This window comes from Artemia sp. Qi Xiang Cuo, chromosome 17 (genome assembly GCF_049724085.1).
Source record: "Artemia sp. Qi Xiang Cuo chromosome 17, ASM4972408v1, whole genome shotgun sequence".
In the NCBI taxonomy this organism is placed as follows: domain Eukaryota; kingdom Metazoa; phylum Arthropoda; class Branchiopoda; order Anostraca; family Artemiidae; genus Artemia; species Artemia sp. Qi Xiang Cuo.
The window spans coordinates 48,071,967-48,099,786 of record NC_142810.1 but is presented as its reverse complement, the minus strand read 5'-3'; the positions used below and the strand labels follow the sequence as shown (position 1 = coordinate 48,099,786).

Sequence of the window (27,820 nt, the reverse complement as noted above, 5' to 3'; positions counted from 1 at the left end):
TGAGTGAAAATGGATATCTTGCTCTTTTTTTCTTAATTTTAACCGAATAATGAAGCCAAACACTTTTCTTTTTTTTCAAACCAAGCGTTCTTAAAAATGGGTACATGTACAAATTATTGATATTCGCATTTAATTTTATCAGAGGGGGGATCTGTCACTAAAAAGTAATTTTGATTAAAAATCTAGGCAGTAACTTTTTCCTCCCCAATTGACACCCACTGAACCTTGGAACTTTGTGTAAGAGGGAGAGAGATATTCACCAAGGGCAGGGTTCGGACAGGTCGGTTCGTTTCAAATTATAGGCTCTGTCCTATTTTTATAGGAATTCCCGGGCCCAAATATAGGATCCGGAAGTCCTCGGGATCAGATATGTGGTAGATGGCATGGGATGCCTGGTCACATAAATTCGTCATTTCCCGAGTTTTTGCATTCATTTATTTTTTTTTTTTTTTATTTCAAATACAAACTGCACAAATAGTAAAAAACAGTAAAAAATCAGATAAACATACTGTGCCAACGATTGACTGATACAGGTAAAATATTTGGAACCACTCTTGCTGCTTCTTGGGCATCAATTTCAATATGAGGTCAGTTTTTCTCTTTGCAAGAGACTGCTCCATTCTCGCAGATTCCACCATCTACTCTCTTTCACTTGTTCTGGACTTCACAGCTCCTTCGAGCAAAGAAACAGCTAGGGCAATGTCTATGAAACTTTTGGACTCGGCAGCCTTCTTCATTCTGTCGGTCGCTTCCTGAAGTAAAGTATCTGCTACTGTTCTCTTTTCTTGCTCTGATACTCCAAGTTTTTTCCTTTTGCTTTCCAGGTCTTCTATTTCTTTCTTTTTGTCGTAGACCTCCTGCAACTTCCGCTTGCTGTCCTCTTCGACAGCTGCTTTCTCCTCCTCGGATAGCTCTTCTTTTTTCTTTTATCCAGATATTGTTGATACCGAGACCGTGCGGAACGTGCAAGATTCAACAGCTCTTTTGTAATAACAAACCGTTCTGGTAGTCGCTCGTGTTAGTCATTTTTAGTAAAGTATTATCTTAAACCCTTATGCGAGCACTGATTGAACATACTTTCAATGTTTACATTGAGATTTTCCATGAGGAAAATAGTAACTAATACGACTTTTTCACAGCACACTTATAATTAAAACGTATCTACATGTTCAGGACAAAATGGTGCATTTATAGCAATACAAGACAAAAGTCCGTGCTACAGAATAAGATACAAAACGACTCAAAATAGACTCGAATATTTATAAGCTCTAATCAAATTAGGGAAGTTTGAGATTATTATGGGAAATTTATAAAATTCAATACAATAAAAGAAAGGCCGTAATCTGAAAAGTGGTGTCAATTGAAGAGGGAGTGGGCATTTGCCCCTTCCTAAATCTATAAAAAACGCCTTTTTTGGTATTTTGTTTATTGAGGTACCCTGCTTTGTATTTTGGTTGAAAAAAAAATCGAAAAAAAACACCCATAAATTTTGAAAAGTACATTGCCCCTCCCCCCTAAACATTACCGTGCGCTGGAACTACTTAACAAAAAAACTCATCTTTCGTCTCTAGACATGACCCTCCCCAAAAAATATACGGCCTTTAAGCCTCTATTTTGGTATTTGGAAACAAGTCCCCTTCCCTCCAAATTGAAAAATACATGTTTGACTTGGATGTAATGGCCCGACAGAAATTTGTATAAAGGAGCCACAAAAAAGTCATAAATATAAACTCCAACACAAATCTTTACAACGAATTATTTGGCCGATAAACACTTTTTCTCTCAGATCAAATAATAATTACTGATTCATAGACAAAACAAAAGAACAAAATGTAAAATAAAAACATATGAAAACCATGGCTTGTGAAGAAGTGCCACTACCATATAAAAAAAAGAACATAACGAGACGAGTAACCAGCTTGTAGTCCAACCTTGCTGCAACAGGGATCGATCCCTGGGCCCCGTATTGTCAGAGTATCAATCAACTGTCCTACCATAGGGTGATATGCTGGAAACAAGGCTGGAGATTTCAACTTTAATTATTGACCAAATATTATGATTAGGTGATTATCCAAACTTGCATAAAAACTTACTTTCAAAATAATTTGTGAGATGTCAATTACAATAATTAAGCGTAAAAATTAAATAGTAAACATTTCGTTAACCGAAAGAAGGCATTATATTTATTTCCCTTTAAGTTACCTGCAGCAATATATGGTCACCAAAACCATAAACTGATCTAATAGCAATATTTTGACATACCTAAATGGAGTGAAGTATTGAAGTAAAGGTGTGGAACTAAACAGACGAAGAGTACAAAATGTAAGGGTAATTAAATCTTAGACTCTCCAATTCCATAAGTTTGTTTAAGCTATTGATCTTATTTTCAGCTTTACATGCGTAACCAACAAACTATTTCTGATTTTGAACAACCAACGATAGGTCTAGATGGAAAAAAGAGGAGAGACAATCTTACCTTGCTCTCGGTCTAGTAAAATATAATAGTTATTACCGTCATACAATTATGAAACCAGATAAAGCCCATATTTTGTCAAATAAGTCAGTTTCCAATTTTATCTGTTTACAAAATTTATTGGTCCTATTTACTGCTTTAAAGGTGTATACAATAAAGTAACTTTGATCTTGATAAAAAAAACAATTGGCAAAGCAGAAAAAAAGGTAACAGACAATTTGATCTAGTTCTCGTAAATTGTACAAGTGTCCTAAGACTCGAACAGTTATTTTTGGTTCTTTTGATCCTGGTAATTAAGAACTGTTCTTATATTCATAATTAGTCATTTTGCCAGTGTGTTACAGAGCTGGTTACTTTATGTAGTAACCTGTTGTGTAACCTTAAGTTCTGTTCACTTGAACGGTCAACAGAGGGGTAATAATTGAAGCGGATAGCATTACATGATAATCTTCAGAATGTTTTTACAAATCATTATCATTTTTTTTATAATATGATTTACAACAAAAAGTTCCACCATTTTTCTTTTCAAAACGCAAACAGAACTAAATTATCTCAGGGAAAGTAAAAGATATTCTATATTTAGCCCACAGATTTAAAATGCACGGTTTCTCTGGAATGGGACATGCAATCAAGCAGAACAAGTTCAATAATCTACTCAGTTAGGTAGCAAGTTCTGAATCAATGGAGAGCACTGAGCACCTTAACTGAGAAATTTACTATTTAAAAAGAGACACCTGGATTTCAATATGTTAATCAAACATGCTGTATTTCTAGTCTTTAGCGATGATTTCCGAAATATTCCAAAAAAGCGGTATGTTTACAGAGTGAAATCATAAGGCCTCGGGAAATCTGTCCTCCATTCGTTAGAGTATGTTCAAAGAAACTGAAGGAAAAGCAACAAGCCGTTTGTGTTAGCAAAGTATAGAAGGGATATATAACAGTTACATCCTTGTTCAGCCCTAGTCGAACATTATACTTCTTCCTAACGACAAAGGTCTATAAACAACAAGGACAGGTTCTTTCAATTCTTTTGTATTCTGGCTGTAACACTACTTCTTTGTTAGAAGGGAAACGTTTGGGATAAGTCTGTCTTCTGGACTACTGTCTACGAGAGACAAGACAAAAACCAGAAAATCTAAGCTCAATCTCTCTATGAGTCTCTGTATAATCAGTGTAAAGATCTTTCTCAAAATTGGGGATTTAAGAAGGGAAGTTGGAATTGCTAGGCAAGTTCCAGAAGTTTTTTTAAGGGAGCTAAGAAGTAGAGAACTAAGTACCATTTTTCTTGATGCCCTAGGAATTCCCATACCATTTGCTTGATGCTCTACACCTTTTCAAAGAGAGTCAGTACTCCCTCACATGTTACACACCACAGTTTCACTTGCACTGTTTAAAAAGTGACCGAAGCTATAAAGTGGTAACACATGTTTTGAGAGTATAATCGAAATTATTTTACACAATTAGTCTTGTTTTAACTATTGATTTAAATTAAACCTGTAATTTAACAAGAATATTACAATCAGACTTGTTTTATTGGCATTTGAAAAAATTGATAAGGGCTTCGTCAATTGCACCGTACGAAAGATCTTATTCGAATAATAGGGAAAAAACAGAGCTAGATAACATATGGGAATTGGATCGTATGAACATGGAGAAGAAAAAGGGTTAAACTGATTAGCAGTTAAGGTAACCCCGAAGGGGTTGTTAACCCAGGCAATTTGTTATAAATTTGAGACAACATTAATCTATGAAAGTGTTTAATGATGATAAAATGACATTGTGAGTTGACCTAGCTTTACCTCTCCGATGTGTTCTGTATAATACACGAGTGGTGTTTGAACAGTGTTGTCAATTTAAAATAGGGTCTAACGTTATAATATACTAAAAAGTTGATACTAAGAGAGATGTAGATGGCAAGAAAAGAATTTTAATAATGAAATTCAGAACATACCTTAGAAATCCTTGCAAATCAAGTAGTATGGTGTTTATAAGTACGAACCATCAAGGATCCTAAGCACCAACGACCCTAACCAGCAGACATCAACCCCCAAAAGGTCCCCTATGCCCAAATTCGAAGGGAGCCCCCCACGAACTCCCTCCAACTTCCCCCTCCCCACTTTTTTTGAATTTTTTTGAAGTTTTTTAACTTTTTTTATTTACTTTTTTTAACATGATACATTTTTTTCAACTTTTTTTTTACATGTCTTCGAATGAGATGAAACATACTTAAAAAAATCATATTTAATATTTTCCAAACTCAAAATGAAAATGGTATAGACATGATAGTCATGACCTTTACCATTAGAAAAATAATGTTTGTAGTAGCACTTTTTTTATTGGACTAAAAAAATTTTTGGGACGTATTTTTTACGTATCTTAAAATGACATAAAATATGCTTACGGCTCCAACAATTGTACTCTATGCTTGCTCAGAGACACGATGCGGCTTTCCCACTGATAATTTATGGCTGGTTATCGACACTATCTAGTTTATTGCATGCATTAAATCATTATTTTTCTATGCGATGGAACGACAAACACATAAATCGTATCTTTAGAAAAAGTGAAGATGGAGCATTTTAATAATGTGTGTTCACATAAGTATCAGAGTGATTAAATGCTTAATCAGCATCCTTTGTTAGATATCTCGGATAAATCTAAGCATCACAGTAATTAAATTCTATATCAACATAACTTTCTCGGATACATGGGATAAAATTGTAAAATCTAAGTATCAGAGTGAATAAATGCTTTATCAACATCCTCTAAATGCATTATCAACATCATTTGTAGGGTATATCGGAAAAAATTGACACAATTTAAGTATCAGTTTGATTAAATTCTATATCAACAACCCTTTCTCGAATACATGGGATAAAATTTAAAAAAATCTAAGCGTCAGAGTGAACAAATTTTTTTTATCACTATCTATTGTCAGACACATCGAATATAATTGACAAAATCTAAGTATCAGAGTGAATAAGTGCTTTATTAGCATTCTTTGTCGAATATATCAGATAAAAGTGACAAAATCTAAGTACCAGAGTGAATAAATGCATTATCAACATCATTTGTCGGATATGTCAGATAAAATTGACATGTCGGATAAAATTGACAAAATTTAAGTATCGAACTGATTAAATTCTATATCAACAACCCTTTCTCGAATACATGGGATAAAATTTAAAAAAATCTAAGCGTCAGAGTGAATAAATTTTTTTATATCACTATCTATTGTCAGATGCATCGAATATAATTGACAAAATCTAAGTATCAGAGTGAAAAAATGCTTTATCAGCATTCTTTGTCGAATATATCAGATAAAAGTGACAAAATCTAAGTACCAGAGTGAATAAATGCATTATCAACATCATTTGTCGGATATGTCAGTTAAAATTAAAATTTCGGATAAAATTGACAAAATCTAAGTGTCTGAGCGAATAATTTTTTTTTCAACATCTTTTGTCAGATACATTGAATATAATTGACAAAATCTAAGCGTCAGAGGGAATAATTTTTTATGAACATTATTTGCCAGATAAATCCAATAAAATTGACAAAATCAATGTGTCAGAGTTAATAATTGCTTTGTAGACATCATTTGTCGGATATTTCGGACAAATTTTTTTTTATAAATGAAATATCTAAATGCGTTTAAGGTATAGTACGAATGGCTTGCCAAAATCACGAAAATATTATCAGAATGAATAAATTCTTTATCAACATCCGTTGTTGGATGTCATCATGGAAAAATTGTAAGTGGGTAAGTAAGTAACAAACTCTTTCTTGAATTCACCTCTTGGATATACAATAGAGAAATTTAATTAATAAAATTATGAAAAAAAATTAAACAAATTATTTATTAACATTCATTATCGATTGAAGTCGCTTCCTAGAATGACAATACAGCAAATTCACAAAATCTAAGTATAAGAGTGATTAAATTCTATATCAACATCCTTTTCTCGGATATATAGGAAAAAGTTGACAAAATCTAAGTGTTAGTGAATTTTTTTTATCAACATCTTTTCTCAGATACATCAAATAAAATCGACAAAATATTAGTGTCAGAGTGAATAATTTTTTTTATCAACATCCCTTGTCAGATACATCAAATAAAATTGACGAAATCTAAAGTTCAGAATGAATAAATGCTTTAACAACATCCTTTATCGGATATGTCCGATAAAATTGACAAAATCCAAGTATCAGAGTGACTAAATTCTATGTCAATATCCTCTTCTCGGATACATAGGATAAAATTGACAAATTCTAAGTTTTAGAGTGAATAAATTTTTTATCAACATCCTTTGCCAGATACATCGGATAAAATTGACAAAATCTAAGTATCAGAGATAATATTTTTTTTAACAACATCCTTTGCCAGATACATCGAATAAAATTGATAAAATATAAGTGTCAGAGTGAATGATTTTTTTATCAACATCCTTTGAAGGATAAATCAAATAAAATTGACAAAATCTAAATTTCAGATGAATAAATGCTTTAACAACATCCTTTATCGCATAAAATTGACGAAATCTAAGTATCAGAGTGACTAAACTCTATCTCAACATACTTTTCTCGGATACATAGGATAAAAATTGACAGAATCAAAGTGTCAGAGTTAATAATCTGTTTTTTTTCAACATCTTTTGCCAGATACATCAAATAAAATTAACAAAATCTAAATTTCAGAATGAATAAATTCATTATCAACATTCTTTGTCGGATATATCGAATAAAATTGACAAAATCTAAGTATCAGAGTGAATATTTTTTTATCAACATCCTTTGCCTGATACATCAAATAAAATTGATAAAATATAAGAGTCAGAGTGAATAAATTGTTTTGTCAACATCCTTTGTCAGATACATCAAATAAAATTGACAAAATCTAAATTTCAGATGAATAAATGCTTTAACAACATCATTTATCGGATATGTCGGATAAAATTGACAAAATCTAAGCATCAGAGTGACTAAATGCTACATCATCATCCTTTTCTCTGATACATAGTATAAAATTTACAGAGTCTAAGTTTCAGAGTGAATAATTTTTTTTATGAACATATTCTGCCAGATACATCGACTAAAATTGACAAAATCCATGTGTCATAGTGAATAATTTTTTTTATCAACATCATTGTCGAATACGTTGGATAAAATTGAAAAAATCTAAGTATCAGAGTGAATAATTTTTTTAACAACAACCTTTGCCAGATACATCAAATAAAATTGATAAAACATAAGTGTCAGAGTGAATAAATTTTTTTATCAACATCCTTTGTCAAATACATCAAATAAAAATGACAAAATCTAAATTTCAGATGAATAAATGCTTTAACAACATCCATTATCGGATATGTCGGATAAAATTGACAAAATCTAAGAATCAGAGTGACTAAATTCTATATCAACATCTTTTTCTCGGATACATAGGATAAAATTGACAGAATCTAAGTGACAGAGTGAATAATTTTTTTTTTATGAACATCGTTTGCCAGATACATCGAATAAAATTGATAAAATATAAGTGTCAGAGTGAATAATTATTTATTATCAACATCCTTTATCAGATACATAAAATAAAATTGACAAAATCTAAGTATCAGAGTGAATAATTTTTTTATTAACATGTTAGCTTACGTGCGCGCACGTAAGCTAACATAACCTAACCGCGGGTTTTGATATTTCCGAGGTGCTTTCCCAGTGGCACTGCTGCCATCTATAACCAGTCTAACCTAAATTCAACGTAACGACGCATGAAGTCAAAATGAATAGAACTTGGGTTCTATGACAGTTATGTGATGTATCCGATAAAAAACTTTGAAAACGAATTTATTATTTCTGGTACTTAGATTTTGTCAATTTTATTCGATGTATCTGACATGTAATGTTGATAATATTTTTAAGGGATATTGATATAGCATTTATTCACTCTAATACTTAGATTTTGTCGATTTTATCCCATGTATCTGAGAAAGGGATGTTGATATGGAATTTAATAACTCTGATACATAGATTTTGTCAAGTTTATCCCAAGTATTCGAGAAAGGGATGTTGATATAGAATTTAATAAATCTGAGACTTAGATTGTGTCAATTTTATCCGATATAGCCGACAAATGATGTTGATAATGCATTTCAAGGATGTTGATAAAGCATTTATTCACTCTGATACTTAGATTTTGTCAATTTTATCCCATGTATCCGAGGAAGGGATGTTGATAAGGAATTTAATCACTCTGATACTTAGATTATGTCGGTTTTATTTGACATATCCGACAAAAGAAGTTAATAATGAATTTAGATTTTTTCAATGTTATACAACATATCTGACAGAGGATGCTGAAACAGTATTTATTCACTCTGATATTTCGATTTTTTTTAATTACAATTGTTGTAACTTATAAAATATGTTGATAAAACATAAATTATTCCCTCTGATGATCATATTTTTTCAATTTTATACCATGTACCAGAGAAAGGGATGTTGATATAGAATTTAATCAATCTGATACTTAGATTTTGTCAATTTTATGCGATATAGCCGACAAATGATGTTGATAATTCATTTAAAGGATGTTGATAAAGAATTTATTCACACTGATACTTAGATTTTGTCAATTTTATCCAATGTATCCGAGAAAATGATGTTGATGTAAAATTTAATCACTCTGATACTTAGATTTTATCAATTTTATCTGAAATATCCGACAACGGATGTTGATAATGAATTTATTCACTCTGACACTTAGATTTTGTCAATTTTATCCGATGTAACTGGCAAAAGATGCTAATAAAAAATATTCACTCTATCACTTAGATTTTGTCAATTTTAATCTATGTGTCCGAGAAAAGGATGTTGATGTAGAGTTTAATCACACTGATACTTAGACTCTGTCAATTTTATCCTATATATCCGAGAAAGGATTTATTCGATTAAGGATATTGTTAAAGCATTTATTCATTCTGATATTTAGATTTTGTAAATTTTTATTCGATTTATCTGACAAAGGATGTTGATAAAAAAAAGTTGTTCACTCTGAAACTTATATTTTATCAGTTTGTATTCGATGTATCTGGCAAAGGATGTTGATAAAAAAATTATTCACTCTGATACTTAGATTTTGTCAATTTTATTTGATATATCTGACAAAGGATGTTGATAAATAAAATTATTCACTGACACTTAGATTTTATCAATTTTATTAGATGTATATGGTAAAGGATGTTCATAAAAAAATTTTTTCACTCTGACACTTAGATTCTGTCAATCTTATCCTATATATCTGAGAAAAGGATGTTGATATCATAGTTAGTCACTCTGATACTTAGATTTTATCAATTTTATCCGACATATCCGATAAAGGATGTTGTTAAAGCATTTATTCATCTGAAATTCAGATTTTGTCAATTTTATTTGATGTATTTGACAAAAGATGTTGATAGAAAAAATTATTCACTATGAAACTTATATTTTATCAATTTTATTCGATGTATCTGGCAAAGGATGTTGTTATAAAAAAATTATTCACTTTGATACTTAGATTTTGTCAATTTTATCAGACATATCCGACAAAAGATGTTGATAAAAAAAATTTATTCACTCTGACACATAGATTTTATCAATTTTATTCGATGTATCTGGCACAGGATTTTCATAAAAAAATTTTATTCAGTCTGACACTCAGATTCTGTCAATTTTATTCTATATATCTGAGAAAAAGATGTTGATATCGCATTTAGTCACTCTGATACTTAAATTTTTTCATTTTAATCCGACATATCCGATAAAGGATGTTGTTAAACCATTTATTCATCGGAAATTTAGATTTTGTCAATTTTATTTGATGTATTTGACAAAGGATGTTGATAAAAAAAATTATTCACTCTTACACTTATATTTTATCAATTTTATTCGATGTATCTGGCAAAGGATGTTAGTAAAAAAAATTATTCACTCTCATACTTAGATTTTGTCAATTTTATCCGACATATCCGACAAAGGATGTTGATACTGAATTTATTCACTCTGATATTTAGATTTTGTCAATTTTATCCGATGTATCTGACAAAAGATGTTGATAAAAAAAATTTATTCACTCTAACACTTAGAATTTGTCAATTTTTTCCTATGTATCCGAGAAAAGGATGTTGATATAGAATTTAGTCACTGATACTTAGATTTTGTCAATTTTATCCGACATATCCGGTAAAGGATGTTTTTAAAGCATTTATTCATTCTTAAATTTATATTTTTGTCAATTTTATTTGATTTATCTGACAAAGGATGTTGATAAAAAAAATTATTCACTCTGACACTTATATTTAATCAATTGTATTCCATGTATCTGGCAAAGGATGTTGATAAAAAAATTATTCATTGTGATACTTAGATTTTGTCAATTTTATCCGACATATCCGATAAAGGTTGTTGATAATGAATTTATTCATTCTGAAATTTAGATTTTGTCAATTTTATTTGATGTATCTGACAAAGGATGTTGATAAAAAGATTATTCACTCTGACACATAAGATTCTGTCAATTTTATCCTATGTATCCGATAAAAGGATGTTGATATAGAATTTAGTCACTCTGATACTTAGATTTTGTCAATTTTATCCGACATATCCGATAAAGGATGTTGTTAAAGCATTTATTCATCTGAACTTTAGATTTTGTCAATTTTATTTGATATATCTGACAAAGGATATTGATAAAAAAAATTTATTCACTCTGACACTTATATTTTTATCAATTTTATTCGATGTATCTGACAAAGGATGTTGATAAAAAAAAATATTCACTCTAATACTTAGATTTTGTCAATTTTATTCGACATGTCCGACAAAGGATGTTGATAATGAATTTATTCATTCTGAAATTTAGATTTTGTCAATTTTATTTGATGTATCTGACAAAGGATGTTGAAAAAAAATTATTCACTATGACACTTAGATTCTGTCAATTTTATCCTATGTATCCAAGAAAAGGATGTTGATATAGAATTTAGTCACTCTGATACTTAAATTTTGTCAATTTTATCCGACATATCCGATAAAGGATGTTTTTAAAGCATTTATTCATCTTAAATTTAGATTTTGTCAATTTTATTTATGTATCTGACAAAAGATGTTAACAAAAAAATTTGTTCACTCTGACACTTATATTTTATCAATTTTATTCGATGTATCTGGCAAAGGATGTTGATAAAAAAAATTATTCACTGATACTTAGATTTTGTCAATTTTATCCGACATATCCGACAAAGGATTTTGATAAAGAATTTATTCACTCTGATATTTAAATTTTGTCAATTTTATTCGATGTATCTGGCAAAGGATGTTGATAAAAAAAATATTCACTCTAACACCTTAGAAATTCTCAATTTTATCCTATATATCCGAGAAGAGGATGTTGATATTGAATTTAGTCACTCTGAGACTTAGATTTTGTCAATAATATCCGATATATCCGAAGAAGGATGTTGTTAAAGCATTTATTCATTCTGAAATTTAGATTTCGTCAATTTTATTTGATGTATCTGACAAGGGATGTTGATATAACAAATATTTGTTCACTCTGACACTTAAATTCTGTCAATTTTATCCGACGTATCTGAGAAAAGATGATGATAAAAAAATTATTCACTCTAACACTTTTATTTTGTCAAATTTTTCCTATGCATCTGAGAAAAGGATGTTGATATAGAATTTAATCACTCTTATACTTAGATTTTGTGAATTTGCTGTATTGTCTGTCTAGGAAGCGACTTCAATCGATAATGAATGTTAATAAAGAATTTGTTCAATTTTTTCATAATTTCCTTAATTAAATTTCTGTATTGTATATCCAAGAGGTGAATTCAAGAAAGTTTGTTACTTACTTACCTACTTACAATTTTTTCATAATGACATATCCAACAACGGATGTTGATAAATAATTTATTCATTCTGATAGTATTTTCGTGTTTTTTGCAAGCCATTCGTACTATACCTTAAACGCATTCAGATATTTCCTTGATAAAAAAATTTTGTCCGACATATTCGAAAAATGATGTTGATAAAGCATTTATTCTGTCTGATACTTAGATTTTGTCAATTTTATCCGATGTATATGGCAGAGTATGTTGATAAAAAATTATTCACTCTAACACTTAGATTTTATCAATTATATTCGATTTATCTGGCAAAAGATGTTTAGAAAAAAAATGAATCACTCTGACACTTAGATTTTGTAAATATTATCTGACATATCAATTTTAACTGAAATATCCTAAAAATGATGTTGATAATGCATTTATTCACCCTGGTACTTAGATTTTGTCACTTTTATCTGATATATTCGACAAAGAATGCTGATAAAGCATTTATTCACTCTGATACTTCGATTTTGTCAATTATATTCGATGTATCTGACAATAGATGTTGATATAAAAATATTTATTCACTCTGATACTTAGATTTTTTTAATTTTATCCTATGTATTCGAGAAAAGGTTGTTGATATAGAATTTAATCAATCCGATACTTAGATTTTGTCAATTTTATCCCATGTATTCGAGAAAGGGTTGTTGATATAGAATTTAATCAATGTGATACTTAGATTTTGTCATTTTTATCCGATATACCCGACAAATGATGTTGATAATGCATTTAGTGGATGTTAATAAAGCATTTATGCACTCTGATACTTAGATTTTATCAATTTTATTCCATGTATCCGAGAAAGAGATGTTGATATAGTATTTATTCACTCTGATACTTAGATTTTATCCGAGATATATAACAAAGGATGCTGATAAAGCATTTAATCACTCTGATACTCATGTGAACACACTCAATTAAAATGCTCCATCTTCACTTTTTCTAAAGATATGACATGTGTTTGTCATTCCATCACGTAGAAAAATAATGATTTAATACATGCAATAAACTAGATAGTGTCGATAACCAGCCACAAAGTATCAGTGGGAAAGCCGCATCGTGTCTCTGAGCAAGCATAGAGTACAACTGTTAGAGCCGTAAGCATATTTTATGTCATTTTAAGATACGTAAAAAAAAAGTTGAATAATTTCGAAGTCCAAAAAAATTTTTTTGTTCAATAAAAAAAAGTGCTACTACAAACTTTATTTTTCTAACAGTAAAGTTCATGACTATCATGTCTATACCATTCTCATTTCGAGTTTGGAAAATATTAAATGTGATTTTTTTAAGTATGTTTCATCTCATTCGAAGACATGTAAAAAAAAGTTGAAAAAATATATCATGTTAAAAAAAATAATAAAAAAAAGTTAAAAATTCAAAAAATGGGGGGGGGGGCAAAAAGTTGGAGGGATATGGTGGGGGGGCAAAAAGTTGGAGGGAGATGGTGGAGGGGTGCCCTTCGAATTTGGGGATAGGAGACCTTTGGGGGGTTGAGGTCTGCTGGTTAGGGTCGTTGGTGCTTAGGATCCCAGATGGTTCGTACTTACATACACCTTACTGCTTGATTTGCAAGGATTTCTAAGGTTTGTTTTGAATTTCATTATTAAAATTCTTTTCTTACCATCTACATCTTTCTTAGTATCAACTTTTTAGTATATCATAACGTTAGACCTTATTTTAAATTGACAACACTGTTCAAAAACCACTCGTGTATTATACAGAACACATCGGAGAGGTAAAGCTAGGTCAATTCACAACGTCATTTTATCATCATTAACCACTTTCATAGATTAAGGTTGTCTCAAATTTATAACAAATTTTCTGGGTTAACAACCCTTCGGGGTTACCTTAACTGCTAATCAGTTTAACCCTTTTTCTTCTCCATCTTCATACGATCCAATTCGCAAATGTTATCTAGCTCTGTTTTTTCCTATTATTCGAATAAGATCGTTCGTACAGTCCAATTCACGAATCCCTTATCCCTTTTTGAAAATGCCAATCAAACAATTCTGATTGTAATATTCTTGTGAAATTCCATGTTTAATTTCAATCAATAGTAAAAACCAGTCTGATTGTCTTATACAATTTCGATTATACTCTCAAAACGTGTTTGACCACTTTATAGGTTCGGTCGCTTTTTACAATGTGCACGTGAAACTGTGGTGTATACCATGTGAGGGAGTACTGACTCTTTGAAAAGGTGTAGAGCATCAAGCAAATAGTATGGGAATTCCTAGGGCATCAAGCAAAAGGGAACTTAGTCCTCTACTCTAAGATTCTAAAAAGCCTAGTTTTATTCCTGATAGGCTCTCATAGGGATAAATCAAGTTGACTAGTTTCATCAGTTAAAGATTAATGTTCAGAACAGTATGAACACCACTAAGTACTGGTAAGTAGATGAATACTGACGGAGAAAACAGGACACTGGACATAGGACACTCGAGATTGAAGATGAAACAATAGATTAACCAAAAATAAAACGAAAACATGATCTTCTAGTTTCCACATTTATTAAGGATTGACATGTGGGCGACTTTAAGTCTTAGAGAAATTCTGAGCATGAATATTTTCACTAATGAAGCTAAATTTCGTTTTCTAAAGAAATTTTCATTTGTTCGTGCCAATGCATGTCCATGTCCAAAATTGATAAGGTTATATTTAAAAAATATCCAGATTTCAATGCCAACGTTGAATCGTGAAATTAGGCATACTAATAAATCTTGAATAATGTCTAAAATTTGATGGCAATGCAGAGAATGAATTCATCATAATATGTTGCACTCAAAAAGGACAACACTTCCTTCCTGCCCTTAACAGCTCAAATTTGGAGAAAAACAAAGTCCAAGATTCGAAAATACAGACTAACGCCTAATAAATACATTTTAAAATAAGATGAAAAATCACTGATCCAGTTTTCCCAGCTCTTCAGACTTGCTGAACTTACTTTTACTGAAACTTACTTTAACGTTCACTGTCATTCCAATACCCAGGGATAGGCTAAATTAATCGAAGATACTTAGTAGGGATATTGCAGAATTCAGATAATGACGACAAAAACACTGATTAACCATGTTGGGTTTCTAAATTAGGTGAAAAGTAGCAAAACCAAAATTAGTCTTGATAAATGTAACCAGCAATACACCAGAATGAAATGAATCCTCAATCTAATGAACATATCGAGTCTGTTATCTAGAAAATATCCTCAGCTTATCAAATGGATGTACTTGATAGATGGTTACATACGTCTCCCAAACAGTATGTACTTTCGTGTTCAATGTCCTTTGAATTTAGTCTGAGTCTTCAAAAGTTAAGTAAATAGTGGTCTTGTGGTATTAGATAGTAGAACCTAAGTTTATTAAAAAAAAGACAAAATGTGTCGTTTATAATTAATGCGAGCACAAATTAACCTAAATTTTATAAACTTAAACAAACAGAACTTGTACTGTATAGGGGGGGGGCTAGTCAGCCTGCTTGCCAATACTTTAAAGTAAATACGGATTAATTAGCAGACAATCTCAAGGCAGGGAAAGAAGTTTCATCAAAAAAATTTGAATGAAAAAAGACTTTGATCTTTCAACAGTTTTCAGATCAGACAGCTTTTTCCATAGTTTATATAATTAGCAGTAAGTTTACCGCAGATGATTTCTGGCTCTTCATTCTCGGTGCGAACAAAAAGCTCCTCCAACTTATTTGTGCACTTATGGAGTAGTGTTTGCGTCAATCAATGAGAAATGATTAGAAAGTGCATTATTCGTAATTGCGAAAGCAGAAAAAAACTAGGTGAGCCGGCCAAGTGGTTTACAACTGTCCCATCTCACAGGTATGACTTAATTTATATAAAAATTATGACAATCTATTAGTGGACTCAACTGATTGGCCTATGTAGGATTTTATAAAAAAGGGGGTTTATTAAATTTATGAAAATAAGGATTTTTTCTTCTAATAACTGGTGGAATAGGTGTGATGGTTTCAGGGGCAGATCCAGGATTTTCTATGGGGGGGGCAAAATAGGTTGCCCCCCCATAAACTTACGTTAGGAGCAAGTTTAATTAATGCAAACTTGCGTTAATTAGGTAAATTACACTACTTTAGGGGAAGTACCCCTCGCCCCCCCTCTGGATCCGCAACTGGATGGTTTATCATTTTTTTTCACGTCGTGATATTTATTTTCTCAGATTGTAGTTCCTGTGATACTTGAAAAGTCTAGTTACCTGTTTTGGCGGAGAGCAGAGATAAGACTAGTTTCGTTTTCAATCAATGTTTTCGAATGAAATGGGCAGACCTTTCCTGAACTTTAAACAATAAACACCTCCGTTTGAAAATCTTTGCACATTTTGAATTTAGATAGCGATAAGGGTTCCATTTAAAATTAGTTTATTCAAAATTAGTATTCCAACGTTTAAGCCAAGTTTCGCGTTCAAGAGAGATCTGACTTGTCTACCCGTGAAAAAATCTAATGTCGCTTATGTTTATAAGTTATCTGGATCACTCGCACCTCGGTCCGGGTTTTTATAATGGGGGAGAAAGGGAAATATCATACTGCTAATTATATATAACCTACTGTGGTATAAGCACAACTTTCAGGCTCTAACACCAGGGTTGCCGTCCGGTGAAAAATCACTATATTTTAGTGATTTTATGGAGGATTTAGTGATTTCCTTCAATAATCTAGTGATTTGTGTAAATTTAGTGATTATTTTTTGTTTAGGCAATATAAACAATCACTAGAAATAGTGATAAATCACTAGGGGTGGCAACCCTGTCTAACACACAAGTGTTTACAATCTCAATAAACGTCAATTCGACCCCTTGGTGCCAGCAATGTCTCTGGAGGATCTATTCTTTTTTACCACACGAGTGAAAAAAATCCGATTTCCACAAAATGGTTGGTGTAAATATAAATATAACCAGTCATAAGCTTTCTTTATCATTTTTCTCCTTTGTTTTTCTTTTATGGGGCTAATCTATCTGATTACTAAAAGGCTCAATTGCAAACCCTGGTTATTATTATCCAGTTGAGAAATATAATAATTGCTTAAAACAAAAATATAAGAAAAATCGTGCCGTTTTATAAATGGAAATTAAATATAAAAAACCTAATCAAATTGAGAATTTGTTCCTTAATATAAATTTTACAATTATAGTGATGATTTTCAATTAATTCTAAGTTACGTTATTTTGTGTTATTTCATTTTCAAATTGCGTAACCCAGTAATTATGCATTTTTTGTGCTATGCAATGTTTCTTTTTTTCATTTATAAGCTAACTGTTGAATTTTATTCCAACCATCGTCAGCAACATTCAATTCCTTTTCCTTCAGACTTTCTAAGGTGTTTAAGACTTCGGCGGAGAAACAGAGAGACTACTTGTGAAAAACATTGCGACTCAATCTGTTCTTTTTACTGTCCTAAAATTTCATATGAAAGATCCAATCAGAAGGAATTTCACTTATCGTTCTAGTTACTGTCTTAAAATTCAACGCATGGGGGGGGGGGGGGGTTAAACCAAAAAGTTTGTGAGAAAACAGGGGTATGTGTCTCTCCAGAAATAAGAAACAATATGATTGGCTTCCAAAAACATGCCGCGGCCGTGGGTTTAAACCAATAAAATTAAAGGACGCTTTTAGAATTGGATCGTTGTGAAAAAGTTTTTCGGAGGATTTGTGGTGTCTTAACCCCATTCTTTGTATTGCAAAACCGGGGGAAAGCTTTTGTTAATAGATGTACCATCGTATGAGGTACCAAGTATCGGCTAGCCAAACTGAACTTTCATTCGAAAGTTCGATTTTTGCTCTCTCCGATTAGCTCCTCAAACTTGAATCAAAGAGATTATAACTGCATTTGAGACAGAAGACCTAACGCCTGCTCTTCATGGCTCCTCTTTGAGTTTCTCTGTTTTGTTTCCCCTCAACATTTTGAGAGAGAGCCTTTTAAAAGCTGATTCAAAAAGCGTTATCTTTCTTTTACAACATAAATTGTGCAACAGAGCGGAGAAACTCAAAATGTATTTTTTTTTTTTGGGGGGGGGGGATTCATGTTGTGTAATAAACAGTTTTTATTTAGTACCAAGAACTTGAAAATAAAAACTGATTGTAAATGGAACCCTACACAAGCATAATATAATACCTCATAAATTAATAAAAGTCAGAAATCAAGTTTCTGATAAAAATACCTCCATATGAAGTTAAATAGTTTTGGTAGTAAAAGGCACAACACCCACACACACACAAAAAAACGTGGATGAAAAACAAGCAAAAAAAAAAAAATCAACAGTTGACCCCTGTTTTCCCTTATTGGCGCCCCAGCGAAAAGGACTTTCATACTGAATAAAAATAACTCAGTGTCACATCGGCGAGGTAGCAATTAGCGTTTAAGGTGCAATGAGTGGATAATCAATCAAACGGTTCGTGGTAACAAACTGTACGTCAGGAGCGACTCTGCTCAATAGTACGGTAACTGAGACTCTAAATAACGGAATTTTGATAACAATAGGCAGATAAGACAAATCAGATTTTTTATGCTGATTTCAAATAAAAAACTTTCATCAAGTTTAGTCTTACCCATCACAAGCTATAGCCTACACCTTGATTTTCGAGGAAAAGGATTTTCGAAAAAAAGGGAAAACACCTCCTAAAAGTCATAGAATCGTAACAAAATCACACCATCAGATTCAGCGCATCAGAGAATCCTACATTGGAGGTTTTATGCTGCTATCTGAAAAAATGTGAAATTTTGTATTTTTTGCCAGAAGAAAGATCACGGATACATGTTAATTTGATTTCTTTTCTTCCCAGGGGTGATCGTATCGACTCAGTGGTCCTATAATATCGCAAGAGAGTTCATTCGAACGGAAATTAAAAGTTCTAGTGCTCTTTTTAAGTGACCATAATAATTGGAGGGCAATTAGGCCCTCTTCCACGCTCATTTTTTCCCAGAGTCACCCGATGAAAATTTTGAGATGGCCATTTTGTCCAAAATAGTAAAAGAATCGAATAACTATGTCTTTGAGGATGACCTAATCCCCCACAGTCCCCGGGGGAAGGGCTGCAGTCTACAGTGATTTTTTCTATAGACTCTGATGCCTAATCTTACTCAATATAGTCCTACTTTTAAATTTTTAGATAGTCGCTCTCTAAAGATGTATCTACAGCATAGCATTTGATGAATCAGTATATCGTCAGTGGCAGCATTCATTAGTCTGAGTTTAATCCACTGACTCCATAAACTATTCTTGCTAAATATAGTCTCCAAATTAATGCCCTTCTTATCTAGAATAGAAGTTAATCAATCCGTATCTTATTCAACTGTAGCGATTACCAGTCAATCTATTTAATCAATCAATAAACTCACAGCAAAAACACTCCACCGTAAACTCCAAAAAAAGCTCCAACAGTCAAAGTTTTATTCTGCAGATTCCAATACAAATTGCTGGTAAATTAAAGTCCCCACCCACAAACCCTCAATTTCTGTCGGATTATTTAGCTTTAAATTAGTATCGACTCCAAAAACTCAAAATACAAATTGTTTCCCTTTGTTATGCAAGTTCAGTAACGAAAAGGACAGTCAAGGGTCAACAAACAAAAGAAAAAGTGATTATTGGTGCGTCTACCCGCAACCGTCTAGTTTCCCGAGGGAAGGTAACAGAACCGGAACCATGTCCTCACAAAAGCATTAATCAAGACAGGCTATCTACAAATAAATTCATTTTTAAACAAAAATTCAACTAATTAAGTGGTGATTTGTTGAATTATGAGAATAGCAGTGCTCCTACTAAGGGGTGACAACTTTCTGTCCAATTACATCCTGAGATTACTTCTTAACACTTCTAAAGAAGTCCAGTTCGGTCATAGATCACATCAGAATAAATGATGAATATACAATAGTTTATAAACAAATTTGGGCTATATATTTGCACATTAGGGGGGATGGAAGTAGTAACCAAGGTACTATTTCTGAGCCTTGTATACGCCGTTTCAAAGAGATTCCATTCTGTGCTATTCTGGACCTTGTATACACCTTTTCGAAGAGAGTGAGCATCCTCTCACATGGCATTATACTTCTACTACTTTATGTTCCTTCCTATGCTATTCTGGTCCTTTACGTTCCTTCCTATGATATTCTGGGCCTTCGTTATACTATGTTCCGTCTTGTACTTGTTACATAACATGTTATGAAGGACAAGTTGTTCTGACGCAATTTAGCAGATTTCTAGTTCATGATATATTTGTCTTTTTAAGGATAAACCTGTATTATAAAACCAGCGCGTCTTGTTTCGCTGTTAATATATTCAATTATTTTTTGTATATATTCAGGTTTCAAATTAGGATTTTCAATAGTTTTAATAGGTCATTCAACCTATTAGTATCGGTATTTTTACGATTATTTACATAGATATGGAAAATTCTAAGCAACTTCTGGTGAGTAAAATTTTCTCATTATTATAATAAAAAGAAACTGTCTCGTCATTAAGTTAAGGAAGAAATTCCTTCCTCACACTTTTTTTCACCGTGTTGTTACCTCATTTAAAAAGCTTCCTTCTTTTAAATATTAAACGATCCATGTATTTCAATTTTAGTAAATATTCAAAAAAAGAGAGGCGTGCTCACTTTGATTTTGGTTCATTGTATATGAAAAATTAAAATAGAATTTGCATATTAGTTTCGGGAGATATGAAAGATCTCCCCCCTCCTCAATATCTTGTTCTTTACACTAATGTTTGAATTTCGTTCAAATCACAAAGGCTTGTTATCACAAATATCTCTTTTGAAAATGCTAAAAAAAAAAATCATTTTACTCGTAAATTCAAATTTCAGGGGGGACTTAGCCCCTCCCCTCCAACAATACAAAATCTTAAGAATATAATGAGTATATTGGATAGAAATAGCAAAGCACGCTTTTTTCTATTATGTAAATAAAATCTCTCCTCCACAGCTATGTTTACAAGTTTTAATTGTTTTGAAAAACAACCTTTTTCCAACCATACTCTATTTTTCCGGTTTGAATGAAAAGCTATTGTGTTACGAAGAGAGTGACAGTGTTAGGGCTCAAATTTCACAGACTCTTGCTATCACAGAGATTAAAACCATATGTGTTTATAATTACAGAAAAGGGTCCTGTTGGAACCAAACTACAACGTATCTGAAAACAAAAAGATTGGTGATTAAAACGGGCTTTGTCTAATTCTAGCCAAAACTCAGAATTGGTAGGGGGGCAAGATGGAACACTGCCACATTCTGTGTGTTTATATCTTTATTTGGTGGGATATTCAAAAGCGTGGATTTCTGTTAAATAAATGATTCTTGTATGCGCGAATCAAGAGTTTCCTTTTATGGCCAAATTAAACGAGACGTATTTGATGAAAGTAAAAATGGGATTTAACAGATTATTAAGTAGCTTTTAAATAAAATTTAAGGAAAGGAAGAGGTCAATGCATCAATTCTAGCACGTTCAATGTAAGGTAAAAAAAAAGTATTTCTTCATTAAGGAATTTATTTATTAAGTTGTAACTTTCAGGGAGTGCTTAAAAGGGAAGTTTGAGTTGCACGAGGGTTCAGTAAAAGGGGATATAGTTACATGGGCGTCAAAGGCAATTTATCTGTAAAAGAGGCCTTGTTACTAAATTTTTTTCTTCTTTTTAAGGATGCTGAGATGGATTCTTGACTTACCTCTAAAAAGAGACCGAGATCGGGTGATAACACATCAATTCAAACTGCAAGACCATTCATTACAAGCTTTCTGTACCAACCAGGGCCTTATGATGACAGTGTCAACTCTGCATAGAATTCGATGAGAGAAAGCGTTATTCGCTATGCACCAAGGCCACTTTGTAACGAGCACTGCAACCTCTATGGTAAGCGCCATTTATCAGATATCTTTCAACTTTATAGCGCACTCACAATTTGGTTTTACAAATTCCCTTTTTAAACAATTGTGTCGTTTTGGGCTTTGTGTCTCTCTGTTGGATGTGTACGTCTCTTTGGGCCGTGTACGTCTCTTTGAACTGTATGTGTCTCTTTTGGCGGTGTGTGTGTCTTGAAGCGGTGTGTGTCTCTTTGGTATGTTTGTGTGTCTATATATGATGTTTGAGTCTGTGTTGTCTGTTTGTTTGACTATTTGTGGTGTTTGTGTCTTTTTGGTCTGTGTGTGTCTCTTTGGGCTGTGTGTGTGTTTCTTTGGGCTTTGTGCGTCTCTTTGGGATGTGTGTCTCGTTGGACTGTTTGAGTCTTTTTTATCTGTTTGTCTCTTTGGGCTGTTTGAGTTTTTTTTGGGCTGTGTTTGTCTCTTTGGGCTGTTTGTGTCTCTTTGGCTTTGGGGCTGGGTGTGTCTCTTTGGGGCTGTTTGTGTTTCTTTGGGCTATGTTCGTCTCTTTGGGCTGTTTGAGTCATTTTGGTCTGTGTTTGTTTCTTTTGACTGTTTGTGTCTCTTAGGTGACATGCGTGTTTCTTTGTGCTATGTGTGTCTGTTTGAGGTGTTTGACACTTTTTTGTATGTTTGTGTCTCTTTGGGCTTTGTATGTCTATTCGGGCTGTGTGTGTCTCTTTAGGCAGTGTGTGTCTCTTTGGGCTGTTTGTGGTTCTTTGGGATACGTGTGTCTCTTTGGGGTGTTTGAGTAATTTTGCTCTTTGTGTGTTTCTTTATGCTGTTTGTGTCTCTTAGGAGCCTGGTGTGTCTCTTTGAGCTTTTTTGTGGTGTCTGACTCTTTTGGTATGTATGTGTCTCTTTGGGCTGTTTGAGTCTTTTAGGTCTGTGTTTGTCTCTTTGCGATGTGTTTCTCTGTGGGCTGTCTGTGTCTCTTTGAGCTGTTTGTGTCTCTTGGGGCTGTGTATGTCTCTTTGGGCTGTGTGTCTCTTTGGGACTGTTTGAGTCTTTTTGGTCTGTTTGTGTGTCTCTTTGGGCTGCTTGAGTCTTTTTGGTCTGTGTTTGTCTCTTTGGGCTGTTTATGTCTCTTCGGGCTGGGCGTGTTTCTTTGGGCTGTTTGTGTCTCTTTGGGCTGTGTGTCAATACGTTTAAGCAATAAATATCTTTAAGCTTAACCCGTCTTTATCCTTTAGAATAGTTCTATTGTAAGCAAGTAACAAACTCTTTCCTGAAGTCACCTCTTGGATACACAATGCAGAAACTTCATTTAAGAAACTATAAAAAAATTGTAAGTAAGTAACAAATTCTTTCTTAAAGTCACCTCTTGGATACACAATACAGAAATTTCATTAAAGAAATTATGAAAAAATTGTAAGTAAGTAGAGTCTTTTTGGTCTGTGTTTGTCTCGTTGGGCTGTGTGTGTCTCTTTGGGCTATTTGTGTCTCTTTGAGCTTTGTGTCAATACGTTTAAGCAATAAATATCTTTAAGCTTAACCCGTCTTTATTCTTTAGAATAGTTCTATTGTAAGAAAGTAACAAACTCTTTCCTTAAGTCACCTCTTGGATACAACATGCAGAAAATTAATTTAATAAGATATGAAAAAATTGTAAGTAAGTAACAAATTCTTTCTTGAGGTCACCTCTTGGATACAAACTCTTAATTGTTTTCACGACTTAGATATACGATTTAGAAATTTAATTCAAGAAATTATGAAGACTCTAAGTGAACCTAGATCAACCCAACTTTTTGGATATCTCTCTCACTATGACTCTGTTTGTGTGTCGTGTCAAATTTTGACTGCACGATTTCGGAAAAAAGAGGCGTGAGAGGCGGCGTAGTTACCATCCAATCTTTTTAACATCAAAACTTAAACAGTCAGAAATAGAGGCTGTTTCCAAAGATTTAGCTAAAAAACCAGTCTGGTTGAAAACGTGGAGTCTTCTTACTGCTCACTTTTTTTGCAATGTGTAGGAAACGGTGGGGAATCCCCGCTCATTTGGGAAAGGTGCCAAGGAAAGTCATGCAAATAGCATGTAGTTTCAAAACGTGTTTAATCGCGTTTCTTGAATGAAGTATCTGTACTGTATATTCAAGAGGTGAAATCAATAAAGAGTTTGTTACTTACTTACAAATATTTTCATTATTTCTTGAATGAAATTTCCGTACTGTGTATCCAAGAGTAGACTTCAAGAAAGAAATTGCTACTTACTGGGAATTGTTACTTACTTGGAATTTTGTCATAATTTCTTGAACGAAATGTCTTTTCGTTTATCCAGCAGGTGAATTCCAGAAAGAATTTGCTACTTACTTACAATTTTTTCATAATTTCTTTAATGAAATTTCTGTATTGCGTATCCAAGAGGTGACTTCAAGAAAGAATTTGTTACTTACTTACAATTTTTTCATAGTTTCTTAAATTAAGTTTCAGCATTGTGTATCCAAGAGATGACTTCAGGAAAGAGTTTGTTACTTGCCTACAATTTTTTCATAATTTCTTAAATGAAATTTCCATATTTTGTATCCAAGAGTTGACTTCAAGAAAGAAATTGTTACTTACTGAGAATTTTTTCATAATTTCTTGAATTAAATTTCTACATCGTGTATCTAAGTCATGATATTCTTGAATGAAATTTCCATATTGTGTATCCAAGAGTTGAGTTCAAGAAAGAAATTGTTACTTACTGAGAATTTTCTCATAATTGCATGAATTAAATTTCTATATCGTGTAGCTAAGTGAAAATTGTTTGTGATAAAGAGAAAAAAAGTTACTTACTTGCGATTTTTTCATAATTTCTTGAATGAAGTATGTACTGTATATCCAAGAGGTGAAATGAAAAAAGAGACTTGCGATTTTTTTCATAATTTCTTGAATGAAGTATCTGTACTGTATATCCAAGAGGTGAAATCAAAAAAGATGTTGTTACTTACAAATATTTTCATAATTTCTCGAATGAAATTTCCGTAGTGCGTATAGAAGAGTTGACTTCAAGAAAGAAATTGTTATTTACGGAGAATTTCTACATAATTTCTTTAATTAAATTTCTACATCGGATATTTAAATCGTGAAAACAATTAGGAGTTTGTTAATTACTTAGAATTGAATCTTAATTTATTGAACAAAATGATAAAGAGAAAAAAAAAGCTAATTACTTGCGGTTTTTTATTAATTTCTTGAATGTAGTATCTGTACTGTATATCCAAGATGTGAAATCAAAAAAGAGTTTGTTACTTATTTACAAATATTTTCATAATTTCTTGAATGAAATTTCCGTATTGTTTAACCAAGAGTTGACTTCAAGAAAGAAATTGTTACTTACTGAGAATTTCTTCATAATTTCTTGAATTAAATTTCTACGTCGTATATCTAAGTCGTGAAAACAATTAAGAGTTTGTTACTTACTTAGAATTTTGTCATAATTTCTTGAACGAAATGTCTTTTCGTTTATCCAGCAGGTGAATTCAAGAAAGAATTTGCTGCTTACTTACAATTTTTTCATAATTTCTTTAATGAAATTTCTGTATTGTGTACAAAAAATTGTAAGCAAGTAACAAACTCTTTCCTGAAGTCACCTCTTGGATACACAATGCAGAAACTTCATTTAAGAAACTATGAAAAAATTGTAAGTAAGTAACAAATTCTTTCTTGAAGTTACCTCTGGTATGAAGATTAGAGACTTTTAATTCAATAAATTATGAGAAAATTCTAAGTAAGTAGCAAATTCTTTCTTGAATTCACCTGCTGGATAAACGAAGACATTCCATTCAAGAAATTATGACAAAATTCTAAGTAAGTAACAAACTCTTAATTGTTTTCACGACTTAGGTATACGATGTAGAAATTTAATTCAAGAAATGACAAAATTCTAAGTAAGTAACAATTCCCAGTAAGTAGCAATATCTTTCTTGAAGTCTACTCTTGGATACACAGTACGGAAATTTCATTCAAGAAATTATGAAAATATTTGTAAGTAAGTAACAAGCTCTTTATTGATTTCACCTCTTGAATATACAGTACAGATACTTCATTCAAGAAACGCGATTAAACACGTTTTGAAACTACATGCTATTTGCTTGACTTTCCTTGGCACCATTCCAAAATGAGCGGGGATTCCCCACCGGTTCCTACACATTGCAAAAAAGTGAGCAATAATAAAACTCCACATTTTCAACCAGACTATTTTTTGATCTAAATGTTTGGAAATAGCCTTTATTTCTGACTGTTTAAGTTTTGATGTTAAAAAGATTGGAAGGTAACTACACCACCTCTCATGCCTCTTTTTTCAAAAATTGTGCAGTCAAAATTTTACACGACACACAACCAGAGTCATAGTGAGAGAGATATCCAAAAAGTTGGGTTGATCTAGGTTCACTTAGAGTCTTCATAATTTCTTGAATTAAATTTCTACATCGTATATCTAAGTCGTGAAAACAATTAAGAGTTTGTATCCAAGAGGTTACTTCAAGAAAGAATTTTTTACTTACTTACTTACAACTTTTTCGTAGTTTCTTAAATGAGGTTTCTGCAGTGTGTATCCAAGAGGTGACTTCAAGAAAGAGTGTGGTACTTGCTTACAATAGAACTATTCTAAAGAATAAAGACGGGTTAAGCTTAAAGATATTTATTGCTTAAACGTATTGACACACAGCCCAAAGAGACGCAAAAATCCCAAAAAAACCCACACAGCCCAAAGAGACACAAACAGCCCAAAGAGACAAACACAGACTAAACAGACTCTACTTACTTACAATTTTTTTTATAATTTCTTCAATGAAATTTCTGTATTGTGTATTCAAGATGTGACTTTAAAAAAGAATTTCTTACTTACTTACTCACAATTTTTTCATAGTTTCTGAAATGAAATTTCTGCAATATGTATCCAAGAGGTGACTTCAGGAAAGAGTTTGTTACTTGCTTACAATAGAACTATTCTAAAGAATAAAGACGGGTTAAGCTTAAAGATATTTATTGCTTAAACGTATTGACACACAGCCCAAAGAGACACACAAAGCCCAAAGAAACACGCACAGCCCGAAGAGACATAAACAGCCCAAAGAGACAAACACATACCAAAAAGACTCAAACAGCCCAAAGAGACACACAAACAGAAAAAAAAGAATCAAACAGTCCCAAAGAGACACACACAGCCTCAAGAGACACAAACAGCTCAAATACACACATACAGCCCAAAGAGAAAAACAACCCAAAGAGACAAACACAGACCTAAAAGACTCAAACAGACCAAAGAGACACATACAGACCAAAAAGACCCAGACACCCTAAAAAAAGCTCAAAGAGACACAAGTTTCTCCTAAGAGACAAAAATATTCGAAAGAAACATACGAAGACCAAAATGACTCAATCACCCCACAGAGACAAACATAGCACACATACCCACACAGAGCCCACAGAGACACACATGGCCTAAAGAGACACACAAAGACCAAAGAGACAAACAAAGTCCAAAGAGACACAAACATACCAAAAAGATTCGAACACCCCAAATAGACACATATAGCCCAAAGAGACACGCATGACTCCTAAGAGACACAAACAGT

The 27,820-nt window shown here is 32.4% G+C and overlaps 1 protein-coding gene across 3 annotated transcripts in view; it reads right to left on the bottom strand.

Annotated features, from left to right (window-relative positions):
- Positions 1-27,820, bottom strand: part of LOC148942279 (calcium-transporting ATPase sarcoplasmic/endoplasmic reticulum type-like) — a 96,946-nt gene that overhangs the window by 57,776 nt on the left and 11,350 nt on the right. The window contains exon 1 of one of the 3 annotated variants that reach the window (XM_089103057.1): positions 510-919. The exons of the other annotated variants lie outside the window; for them this stretch is intronic. Within the exon in view, the coding sequence (XP_088959183.1) occupies positions 510-638 (129 nt within the window). The 5' untranslated portion in view covers positions 639-919. Of the gene's footprint in view, positions 1-509; positions 920-27,820 lie in introns of those variants that run through there. 3 annotated transcript variants of the gene reach the window in all.